This window comes from Physcomitrium patens, chromosome 23 (genome assembly GCF_059467195.1).
Source record: "Physcomitrium patens ecotype Gransden chromosome 23, ASM5946719v1, whole genome shotgun sequence".
NCBI lineage: Eukaryota > Viridiplantae > Streptophyta > Bryopsida > Funariales > Funariaceae > Physcomitrium > Physcomitrium patens.
This window is the reverse complement of record NC_143432.1, coordinates 7,047,075-7,059,267: the sequence shown is the minus strand read 5'-3', so window position 1 is coordinate 7,059,267 and position 12,193 is coordinate 7,047,075. Positions and strand designations below refer to the sequence as shown.

General features: G+C 32.9%; 2 protein-coding genes across 2 annotated transcripts; one reads left to right on the top strand and one right to left on the bottom strand.

The window, feature by feature from the left end:
* Positions 1–608: 608 nt before the first annotated feature.
* Positions 609–1,882, bottom strand: LOC112275640 (small ribosomal subunit protein eS21y). Its single transcript, XM_024506181.3, has 3 exons — positions 1,753–1,882; positions 979–1,111; positions 609–835 (listed from the first exon to the last, which is right to left on the bottom strand). The coding sequence occupies exons 1-3, from the start codon at positions 1,800–1,802 to the stop codon at positions 773–775; spliced, it is 246 nt and encodes an 81-aa protein (XP_024361949.1). The 5' UTR covers positions 1,803–1,882; the 3' UTR covers positions 609–772.
* A 5,394-nt stretch (positions 1,883–7,276) lies between these two features.
* Positions 7,277–9,848, top strand: LOC112275831 (uncharacterized). The gene is made up of 2 exons (XM_073530399.2): positions 7,277–7,353; positions 7,852–9,848. The coding sequence occupies exon 2, from the start codon at positions 8,012–8,014 to the stop codon at positions 8,471–8,473; it is 462 nt and encodes a 153-aa protein (XP_073386500.1). The 5' UTR covers positions 7,277–7,353; positions 7,852–8,011; the 3' UTR covers positions 8,474–9,848.
* Positions 9,849–12,193: the final 2,345 nt, after the last annotated feature.

Here is a 12,193-nt window from a genome sequence, read left to right as displayed (position 1 = left end):
AGACTGCTCCAAGGAAATGCCCTACGAGAAGTTCACATTAAACAAATTTGCATTGTCGCCAAAACCATTGACTAATGAAGTTGCCATTGAGTAACACTTCCTTCTGTATACGGGAAAGCAACTTTGCTGATGGAAACGTCCGAGAATAGCACATGCTGCAATTCATTAGGCATGTGGAGCAAATTTCTTAGAACTGTTGAATTTCGAACTAGACCATTTCATTTTCGTAGACGACTACGATGCCCAGCAGTATTCTTCATTCGACATGACGATCAGTTTCACAAGAAAAAATTCTCAATCCTCACTTCGACAGCCAGGGATGTTCAGGATTTTCTTGTGACGATCACCAGGAATCACGTCCATTACGCATAGAAGAAATGCGCATTGACGGGAATCCATTAAAACACCCATTTCAAAAATATAGCCATGATATTAAACGTATAAGAAAAGCGAAGACACAAGATTCTACTTTCAAAGCATCGCCTATCAATTCAACTGACGAAGTTCCTCATCTACAATGATTCCAATAGCTCAGATAAGCACAAGTGGTGCATTTTATCTTATCAGTCTGCATTGTGACAAACAACCACGACAAACAGAGACCCGTCTGCTTAAAGCACCACTCAGGATCACATATCACACAACAGAAAATTCGACAGAGAAGTTTAGTGCGAAAGATCCTAGCACAAATGTTTGATCACCAAAAAATAAAGATTTCCTATCAGACATGAGATTGGTGACACTAATCTGCGCTCCGCCACTGTAATCATAATTACTGCCCGAGTTCAGCTTTCTTCTTGGCCCACAACCTATCAAGGGCGCTGTCGGCATCACCCTGCGTCAAAAAGATTCAGTTACGACCTAAGTCAGCAAAAACCTAAGCATTAAACAGCTCCTCACAATTGCGGTATGATGTAAATAACAAGTATAAACTATGCAAGAACAATAAATAGCGAAGAGATCTGTCCAATAGTATACCTGTGCACGGACGAATCCACATAGAGCAAATGTGGTGAATTGGCCTGTGTAAACGCCGTTCTCATCAAGATGACCCACGTTCAACTGAACTGAAGCGACATCCTTGGAGGTGATCAACCTGTTGGTTGACGAACTGTGGACACGCACATAATTCTCAGTAAACATTTCTTCCACAAACAGCCCAACATAGCTGTCATAGAACTTCACGAAAGGGAGCAATTCGGCACCTCCTTCGCACTAATTCACAAATATACTGTGCTGGGCACAGTAACTGCAGAATTTGGACCTACAAAAAGCTAGTTCCGAGAATAAGAGGTGGAAACGAAATCTAAGACAGTTCCTCGTGGACAATATATCACTTGATTGAACCATCAATTTACGCAAGATGAACTCGTATGCCACTTGAGCATAGAAAAGAAACATCAACAGAGTCGCTACCAAGCAATTGACGGTCATCGATGGCACAGTACAACTGCAACAACCAGCTATAACCTAACAATCAAAAGAAAAAGAAAAAGAAAACCAAGTCAAATCGAAAAAACCCTGTTTGACAAAAAGTACACGCCAATCACCTAATGAAGACGAACGCAATACATGCACACAGAAAGGAATCCGTCGAGAGCGGACAAGAACGGCTCGCCTACAATGACCATGCCGAAGACGCACACAGCTTAAAAGGGAATAATCTACAGCCCCAACAGCCTCCAAACACAACCTTCGCACTTATTCGACGCAACTTCAAGGAGCATGAAATAACAAAGTATGCAAGCTTACCACTTCCTGGGAATGTAGAGATCGACGTTCTCTCCTTCCTCGTTCTGCATGGTGGCGTTGGAAGTAGCGAGAGCGACCGAGACGACACACGGAGCGTGAGGGTGGCTACGACAGCAACGTTGACAGTGGAGATGACAAAATGCTTGGAAGAATTTTAGGATTTCAAGATCTAGACCATTCCACTTGTGGCTTTGGCCTTCACTGCAGGGGAATAGGGTTTGGGGTCGGAGAATATTTCCATAAAGTTTAGTAGTGGTCTGATTACTTTCCTATTTCAAAAGTAGTCAATCTAACTTTCCAGAAAAGACTGTGGTATAAAAAACAAAAATGGGACTGTTAAACAGACCCACACTTTTACTAAATACACCCATTTTTGATGAAGAATATGGTAATTGGTTTTTATTGGTTGCGGATCCAATTGTGGAGAAATGAATCTAGAGGTCATTTTTTTGTTCATGATGATTAGGATGGATGGATCTATTCAGTAAAAACTTGGGTATATTTAACATTCCTCTATTCAATAAATAATGTATGTATGTATGTATGTATGTATGTATTGAGAATATTTGGGGAGGTAGAGTGAGAGGAATGGGTAGTGAAAAGAAAATGGGAGTGAATGGACAAGTCCAATTAGAATGAACATAGGCTACTTTGATGCTGCCCTTGAAGAATTCAGGCATCTAGGATTACAACAGAAGATTATAAAAATATATTTCATTTTTAAGGGGCAGAGGGTTAGCCTAATTCAATTGGTCTTCTCATTTAAGTTTTTCTAAAAAAAACAAATCATAAATTACCTCATATCAAAGAAAAGGCATGGTGCACTTTTACAGTCATCTCTAAGCCATCTTTCCACTCTTATGCCTGTTGTTACATTCTTCTGTCTTTTGGAGGTAGTTATATATATATATATATATAAACATATTTTGGTTGTTTATGTATATTTTTCTTACCTTGTTTATAGGATTCTTTTTAAGACCCTCCTTTGTCTGTGTTTTTTTTTTTTTTTTTTTTTAATAATATTCTTGTCGTTTTTTGCATTTCATTTGTATTGATTTGATAGTATATTTGTGTATGAATATGTAAGTATGGTAATATATATATATATATATATATATATATATTGCACATTTGCTGTTCTTAAGATTTGCTTCAAAGAATAGAAAATGTAGGTTTAAATGTTTCAAAAATAATTTAACATTTGTTTAAAAAAAATAAAAAATAAAGATCAAATTAAAAGCATACATATCAGACCTTTTTGATATATATATATATATATATATATATATATGAAAATAATAATACTTTAGTAACTCAATATTAAGTAATCCAATAATCTCTATTTCATGATATTTCTTACCCCCATGAAGTCAATTCTATAGTAGTAACTTAATATAATAACATAATATCCTAAAAGCATGGATTCTACTTGGAATGTTCTTTTAAAGCCAAATGTTGCATCAAAATAAAGTTGCTTGAAAATATTATTGTGTTGTAATAAGGCTATTGAGTGAAATAAATAAATAAATTATATTATATTATAGAAGAGCTTATTTTAGAATATATGAGATATTTTTAGAGATAAAAATAAAAGTTAAGAAGGTAGTAAAAATAATTTAGTGTTAATATTGCTTTTTGATAAAATAAAATAAACTTACACTTACTTAGTAGAGCCGTAAACAAGACAAAAAAAAAAAAAAAAAAAAAAAAAAAAGATTAGCAAAAATAACATTACAAGTATTTTTAGGTAAAAGTAAAGAATAACTTTCAACAAAAAATACCTAAAAAATTGATTGATACTCCAAGAGAACCAATTATGAACCAAGATCAAAATCAAACCTTGAGGCACAAAACCACACACATACAACATTTTTAGGATTAAGAAGATATGAGAGGAGACTTAATATTGTATTTTTGAGCATTAATTTTGATGGATTTGAAATATGATGACTTTGTGAGAGCTTTGTAAAGTTAGGATTATTTTATGTGACTTTTTTTTTGTGTGATAAAAAAGAGCTATATTTAAGTAAATTATGTAAGTTTACCTAAATATAGCTCTTTTATAAACTCAACATTTTAAGAATTTTAAATTATGATCTAAAAATAAAAATTATTAAGTTTTTAACTTTTTGTATAAGATTTATTAGGATTTACTTAAGATTTTCTTAAGATTTGATAACGGTTCTATACAGATTTTATCGAGATTTTATTATAATTTCTTTAAGATTCTTTAAGATTTCTTGTAATTTTTTAAGAATTTAATTAGGATTTATAAAGAATTTATTAAGATTTATTTGAAGTTGCTTATGATATGCTAAGATTTTTTTATTTTTTATTTTTTATTTTTCAGATTCTTTAAGATATCCAAAGAAGTATTTCTAAATACATTATAAATTATTTTTTAGATTGTAAATTCAACTTCACGGAGAGATCAAATTCTTCCTCGACCAAATGCCAAGTATATTCTAAGGTTGATTTTTACATTACACAACAATATGAATGACATAAAAGTATCCTACTACAATATATGGAATTGTTGTAGCTATTGTAGCTTTAATAAGCATACTTACAGATGATTATTCTTGCATCTCTACAACAAAATAATTTCAAAAAGACTTTCAAATCTCTACTAATACATTTCTTCTATGTCATATTCATCTTAATTGTGAATTCTTTATCCATCTATACAACCACAAAGTGCCAATCAAATATACATTGTTCAAAGATCTAAAATTACTCACACTTGTCATTTTAAATACTATTATTGCACAACCCTTCTTTCTACTTCTACTTGTTCATTCATTCAAATTTGATATGGTGCTAAATGCTAAAGTATTTATTATATTAAACAAATACAACTTCTTTAATTTAAAATATTTTGCCACAATATCCTATATATAATGCATAAATAATTTAATTATAGGAAAATACCTAATACCATATGTAAGAAATAAAAGACACATAACTTGTATATAAGACCTTTCAACACCATATACATTGACAAATTTGATCACAACATAGAAGGAAAAAAAACTTTTCATTTTTTTAGCACTTCCTGCTTAAATTCAACTTCCAAATCTTCATCTTCATCTTTAACTTCTTCACTTGCAAAACTTGCCAACAACTCATTATTGTAAAATTATTCATATTCTATTAGAGCTTTTGCAACAAGATTGAAAAGAACTTTTGTAGACATTGAGTTACAAACATATAGTTATTAAATACTATTTAAAATTTTATTATTAATGATATCTTCACTTTTGTCACATTGGAATTCTTTAAAGCAGCTAACAAACAACTTTGTATGCTAAAAATAATTTGCAATTATTAATGCAAGCAACTTTCATCAAATGCATCAATGTTAATTAATCAATTGTGTAAAATATCCACTTTCCTTGCTTGTCTTTGTAAATTGTGGTTTGTAAATAAAATATCTAAAAATTACTGCTTGATAATGACATATACATTTAGAAAGAAGCATTGCTACCTCAATGTACTTAAGATTCTATTACTTGTCCATGGGACAATACATCATCAAAGAGAAGTAGAATATATTGATTTATAGCTTTTATTTATTTTTTTAAATCTTCAAACCATGTGCAAAATAATAACTTAGTCATCCATGTCTTTTTATTATTTTAATAATAAAATCCTAATTCTTTGCATGACTTTTAATCAAAAGAATAAGGCTTTATTGCATTCTTAATGATACAAATTTTTAGTTTTTCACTTCCATTTATATTTATTGTAAATGTAATTATAATCCAAGCTTAGTCTTTCTTTATTTTCTAACTTTATTCTTATATAATCATGCAATCAATTGCTATCCAAAAATAAAAGTCTATTTTTTTCATATTAAATATATCTTTTAGAGCATATGCGTGAACCTTTCAATCAAAGTAAGAAGCAATGAGACAAAAAATTGCATATCAACTGACATGCATTCTTAAAATTACTTAAATGATTTGAATAAGAACCACTTTTAGAAGCAATAAAGCCATTCCTTTCAAACTTCAAGGATATTTTTTTTTTTCTTGTTGGTGTCAAAATATTTGGCAAGTTGATGGTGTTTTTTTTCTTTTTCTTTTTCTTTTTTATTATTAGTTCTTTAATCATTGCCACTTTTCTTGCGTGTCATTGAAGAATCCAATTTGTTAGTGCCTTGTCAACATCAAGGAAGCAAACAATGTGTTCTATCTTTAGTAAAAGTTGCATTATTTGCATGATCTCAAAACTTTCAATCTGCTTCAAGATGTTGCTCATGGTAAATTGTGAAGGAGCTTTGTAGAGCCTGCACATACAACTCTTTTTTATTTTTAATATAGGTTTTGAATCTTAAATACTATCAATCTGCTTCAAGATGTTGCTCATGGTAAATTGTGAAGGAGCTTTGTAGAGCCCGCACAGACAACTCTATTTTATTTTTATTATAGGTTTTGGATCTTAAATAGGTAGATCTTCAATTTCTGAACCTTTGTTACAAACACAAACATTTGATTAGAAATTCCTGGGCAAACCTTGTAGAGACAGATTCAACACATTGACAAAATTGAACACATTCACTTCTATGAAATTTAACACACCCACATTCAATGCATGACTATTGTTGTTTGCAACAAAACATTTGAATGCAATAAATGAAGAAAATAAATAAGGTATTTGAAGAACCGCCTGTTGTTCTGGCTCTTACAAATATATTTATATAACAGACTTTGCTGCTGCTACTTGGATGCCTGATTGTGAATCGCTTTAATCAAAGCTTTGGCGATGGAGTATTTAGGTTATCTGGAGAGTATTTATGTACATTTCTGATCCTTCTGGACACCCAGAGGTGCTACGGAGTTGTAGACTTCAAGTCTAAAAATGTGATATGAATGAGGTCTTTGTTACAAACACAAACATTTGATTCGTCAGATTAATCGTGCTGAAGAGTAATAGGCATCTCCTTGCTACACCAATTTACCGCTATATCTGCCTATCTAACGTCACTGTCGTCTGACTTGATGTATAGTTGGAGTCGTGTCCAGTGGTGTTTGCCACGTCTGCTGATCTTCGTTTGTGGATCTTAGTACCTCGTTAACGTGAAGACTGTTGCAATCAGATGCACACATTATGTGTGCAAGTCTGCGGATGGCACATCTTTATTAGAGTGCGTTTTTCATGAGACTGCTGGGCTAAGGTTCGGTTCACAAAATGTTCTAAACCAAGCTCTCTGAGCTGAATCTCTGTCTCTTTGTTACCAGGTCTTGCCCATCCATCTCTCACTTTCGGGGAACTGGAACTTGAAATTGGCAACTGGGACTTCATCTCATTAAGACCCTTGTTAGATATATGCGTCTGATTAAACCTTAGGTCCTATCTAACTTGCTAAATAGCAGCTGTCATCAATGTTAAAGGCCTTCGTTTTCAAGAAGGATCTTCGGCCCCTTGTCGTCGGCATTCTGTCGAACAGGTCGGGCTGCTAGTAATACACATATACCTCACCCCAAAAATCTTGGCTAATTAGTTGTTGATACTTCACATTTTAGTTTCCCTGTCAAGATTGGTTTCGTGGTTGAACGTAACCATTACGCCTGATAAGGAAGCATTAAGACTTTGCAGGTGCAACACCTCTCCTTCACATCTGACATTTAGAAATCTCTCTGTTCCTCCAGCTGCTCATTATGGGTCGTTCATGGTTGTGCACAAGTTTCTTTACTATGTGTGTCCAGCCACCAGGAACTTGTCTTGAACGCTGCATTCAGATTTGTGCATGCTACGTGTGGTTTCAAGTGACTCGATCCTGCATCTCTGTTCGGCAGTTAATATGCACGATCCTGATCGATGCTTGTCTGGATGTTGTCCAGAATCCTCTTTGTTGAACCCAATTCCGAGTCCAATTCTAGATCCAAGTTTTGGTGATTGGTAGGCAATTTGATGCTTTACATCAGCAACTTGCTGTTAATGCATTATTAATTTGTTCTTTCCGTCACCTTAATCTGATCCTCAGTCTGCCTTGCAGGCTCTGCATGCGAGTTAGACAGCGTGCTTGCTAAACTTAAATCTATCAAGAGCTTTGGAGACAAGAGCAAGATTTGAGAGCATGAACTGGCTGTGCAGGAGGGTTTGTGGGGTTCACTCAGTACAAGTAATTTACGAGGGCGGCCAGGTGCTCTACTTCTCTCCGCATACAACGGTGGAAGAAGTGCTTTATTGCTATCCTCACCACTTTCTATGCCAACGTGAGCTCAATAGCTATTCCAGGTGGCGCAGCAACCAAATGCTGCCTCTGGATGCAGAACTTCAGAGCGGATGCATCTATTTTCTGTTTCCACTGCCTAGACTTTTCCCAACTGGGTTCTCACCCCAGTCTTGTAGATGTTACCAACATCAAAACTCTACCATAGTGGCAAAAGAGACCCCGCACAGAACCCTCAGGCATATTCAGAATCCAACCAGCAACTCATCTGTGATATTCTATGATCCTCAGCACAAAATTGGAGGTCTACAGTCGCCGTCATGGTCTTTGAAGAGTAAGCTCCGTCGAAGTGGTTTTACGAGCAAGGTTTCTCCGGTATTGAATTTGTACAGCGGAGGACGATTTGATGTTAATCTGTTGTCAAGGTCGCCACTACAGCTGCGGGCCACGAGTTGTCCCTGGCGTCCGCGACTTGGGTGCATTCATGAGGAGGATGTCCTAGAGGTTTCCTTTGAGGTCGATAAGCACTATGTGAGGATCTAAAAACTGGATACCCAAGCTGCTAGCAAGCCGCGCCTGCCAGAAAGAGTACCTGTTGTCTCGAAATCATAGCGATCTACAAGGTGAACTCAAATACTTGCATCAACACTCAGTCTGTCGCACCTCCTTTGTCCAATTCGTCTCCATGTTATATGCCTGCAAATGCTTGGAGAAAGAACTCACTAAGGGAGTGTACGCAGATGAACTTACACATCTATGCACAATAGCTTGCGCGTGAGAGTTTTAAAACGGGTAGCTCGTGAAGAAGTTACTTCTCCGTGCAGAGGGAAATGGCTGGAACGGGGAATAGCAAACATGCCGATGGGGCTGCCAAGAGTTCAACATTCCAGATTTAAATCTCCTACACATCTCGTCTTACGATAATTACTATGGTCTCATTCTCACATTCGACAGCATAGATGTTGATGGTTGTGTGGAGCGATGTGGAAGATCCGAGGCATGGGTCTCACCATGTTACTGCCAGTTTTCGTGAAAGGAAATTTCAGACTCTCCATGTGAAACCTTGACAAACAGAATATACTTACAGCTGCACTACGGAGCTCATGCTAATGGATCATGCAAACTTAAGGTCAGCACACTGAAATGCATTCGATGCTGGCAGCCATTTTTTGAACAAAGGTGTTGTGTTGAGAGGAAAATACCTAGTTGAAATGAGCGTGAAAGCTGCGACAATAACATGGCTTGTTACTACAAACATGCATTTGAAATACACTCAACGTAGTAAATGTTGATCGATTGTAAACATGATGGCTAATGAGCTTCATATTCTGTGGCATATTCATGTGCATTGAAATTTTACAAGGGCAGACAGTGGCAGGCACCGCTTGGGTCTTGCTCCTGGTAATTGTTTAGAGCAGGTCTAGAAGACGCCACAAAAGCTCTTCTTCAATCCACAACGCACAATTCTGACCAGCACCTCTACACTATATTGCTAATATCTAGCAGTGCAATACGACATCAAACTAAAATTCAATACAACCAGATGGAGTATTCGGAGTGTACAGTTTTTATAACTTAGCATCACATTTCGTACGAAGTCAAGAAGCGAGGTAACTGTCGTCCTGCCTAGTCGAAACCATTGTGGATTAAGATTTCTGAACCCAAAAGTGAGCTTCTAAACCAGAAGCCATGAAGGTGCATGAAGAAATGAAGATGAATAATAACATGAAGAATAAACCAGATAATATGATAGTTTTCTAATGTAAATGAATGACTTCAAATCAGTGCATAGTAGGATCATTACGTTGACGACGTTTTGCTGGCTATCTTTACCAATTTGATGACCCTCAAAACTCTCAAACTAGCTCCATTCAGTAGTAAGCATTCATTTGTTGTGCTTTTCTTTTCAAGCACCCACTACTTCTCTTTCAATATAGTCATTAGGAGATGTCATTCAAGTTATCATCAGGTGAGTAATCTTTTCCATACACGAACCATAGATGAATGCAGCCAGGGTGTGTTATCCATGAAAATAGAATTAGAATTGAGCTATTCTCTGTAAATTAATAAATTGTGTTCTATTTATAATAATGTTACCATGTTTTGTGATTTTTATTACATGATTGAAGAAGAAACAAATTCAACTATTCTTAAAATAAGTAAAAGATATAAAAATCACCTTAAAAATTATTTAAGTAAGGTCATTTAGGAATATTGATTGATTGATTGATTGATTAATAAAAATTGATTGGCATGAAGATAGATACTAAAAGGCCTATGTTTGCTATGAAGAGTGATTTTAAATACCTCATATATTCTTTTTGAATGCAAAAAGAATTTTAAGGTAAATTAAATCTTTTTTACAATCAAATGCCTAGTCATTCTTGCTATAAAATTTACATAATACAACACTAGACTATTACTTATCATAGACATATATAATTGTTTCAATAATTACTCATAATAATATCTTATGGAAAAGCTTCTTAAAAGCTTTATAGATGCAACTTTGCTTTTATATGTATCTACATGTGATTGATAGATTGAAAACTTGGCCAACAAGTGGGCCACATGTAACACATGTTGGCCACTTGTGGTACAAATTGAACATGTGGCATCTATATAGGAAGCTTATCTTTTAAATTAAATATATGTCTTACAAGTTGGATATGTATTGAAGATTTTATAGAACGTTGTCAAGTAGCTCTTAGTTAGATAATTTATATAGAAATAAGAATAAGGCCTTTTTCATTTTTATCAATTTTTTTCTTGTTTCTAGTCTGGTTTCAAGAATTTTTAGTTTTTTTTGTCTTTTGCAATAATTATTCTAATTTCTTTTAATATATATATATATATTAACTTTCTATGAATAATGTCTTTCTTGTTTATTTACATTCTTCAAGTTCTTGTCTTTGATAAATTTTATAAAAATACACTTATAATATCAAAGCTTTGTCTTTTCTTGATTAAAAGTGAATTACTTCTTCTTTTTTATAAGACATTAGCATATTATAAATCGTAGATTATCCACTTTTAAACTGATATTATTCTTAGAATTTTTTTTGTTCTCAAGCCCTCTCTTTTACTTATTTTGAGTAATATTAAACATCTTCTTTTTTATTCTATTATCATGGTAGAGCTTATTGAAATGAAGTATGCAATGTCACAAATGCAAGAGAAAATGAAAGAGTTAATACTTGCAATGCATCAACTCAATTTACTACCACAAAGAATAACAAGATTGGCAAGAAATAAAGATATAGAAAACTTTGGAGCTGCTTCAACATCTACACTAAATCATGTTACTTTTTTTTATAATTGAATATTATTCAAGCATTAGAGAACTAAGACTTGCCTTGCTTGAAAAGTTTAATGGCATAAGATCAAAGTTTTGAGGATTATCAATCAAGTTCAATTGGTAATTGAACTTTAACCTCAAAATTATCTAATTTCAAGATTAGTACTATAAATTATATAAAATTATTAATTAGAATTTTTAGCTTTGTGACTTAAAGATGTAATTGCTCTAATTTCAAAGAATAGTTTTTTTTATTAATAATATGAAATAAAAGTCAATTCCTTTATTTAATGTTTAAAGATTAAATAAATTCACCATCAATGTCTTTGTTCATATTGTAATCTGTAGAGAAGTTGGTTAATTAGTGTAGTACTATTCTACATGACATCAATTGCAAGTTGTCAAAATTATAAAGCATATAAATATTAATAATAATTTTAAAAATGATTTAAATAATCTCTTTTATTATAAAAGATTCTTATATACTTCAAAAGATCAAATACAATTATAAGTACTTCAAGTACAATATCACTTCTTATTACCATAATATTTTGGATATAAAAATAGAAAATTAGGTGGTTTCAAATATAAAACATTATTAAAAAAATTGATCAATCTTATGATATTATCATTTTTGATAATAAAAATTAATTCTTTAACAAATTAATAACTCTTATATTTAATTAATGATTTAAATTTATGAAAAGATTTTAAATAATTATTTCTAATATTTTAAAATTTTAATTTAATTTATCTTTAGTTTTTTATTCTTAAAAAAATTATCAATAATAATAATTAACTCAAATATTTAATTAATATATGTAATATATCATCAAATTATGACTAAAATAATTAAGCATTTTTATTGTTATTAGTAGAGTTTTAAAATAAGCATTGAATATAATTCTCTACTTACAAATTATTTTTTTGTATTAATTATATTTATTATCTATAATTTGATATTT

What these genes read in the sequence shown, in the direction of transcription:
- LOC112275640 (XM_024506181.3), bottom strand. Translation starts at nt 1,802, where the DNA reads ATGCAGAACGAGGAAGGAGAGAACGTCGATCTCTACATTCCCAGGAAG. An exon ending in CTCTACATTCCCAGGAAGTG is followed by an intron (nt 1,112 to 1,752) that starts GTAAGCTTGCAT and finishes GCGTGTCCACAG; the next exon opens with TTCGTCAACCAACAGGTTGA. An exon ending in GTGGATTCGTCCGTGCACAG is followed by an intron (nt 836 to 978) that starts GTATACTATTGG and finishes TTTTTGACGCAG; the next exon opens with GGTGATGCCGACAGCGCCCT.
- LOC112275831 (XM_073530399.2), top strand. Translation starts at nt 8,012, where the DNA reads ATGCTGCCTCTGGATGCAGAACTTCAGAGCGGATGCATCTATTTTCTG.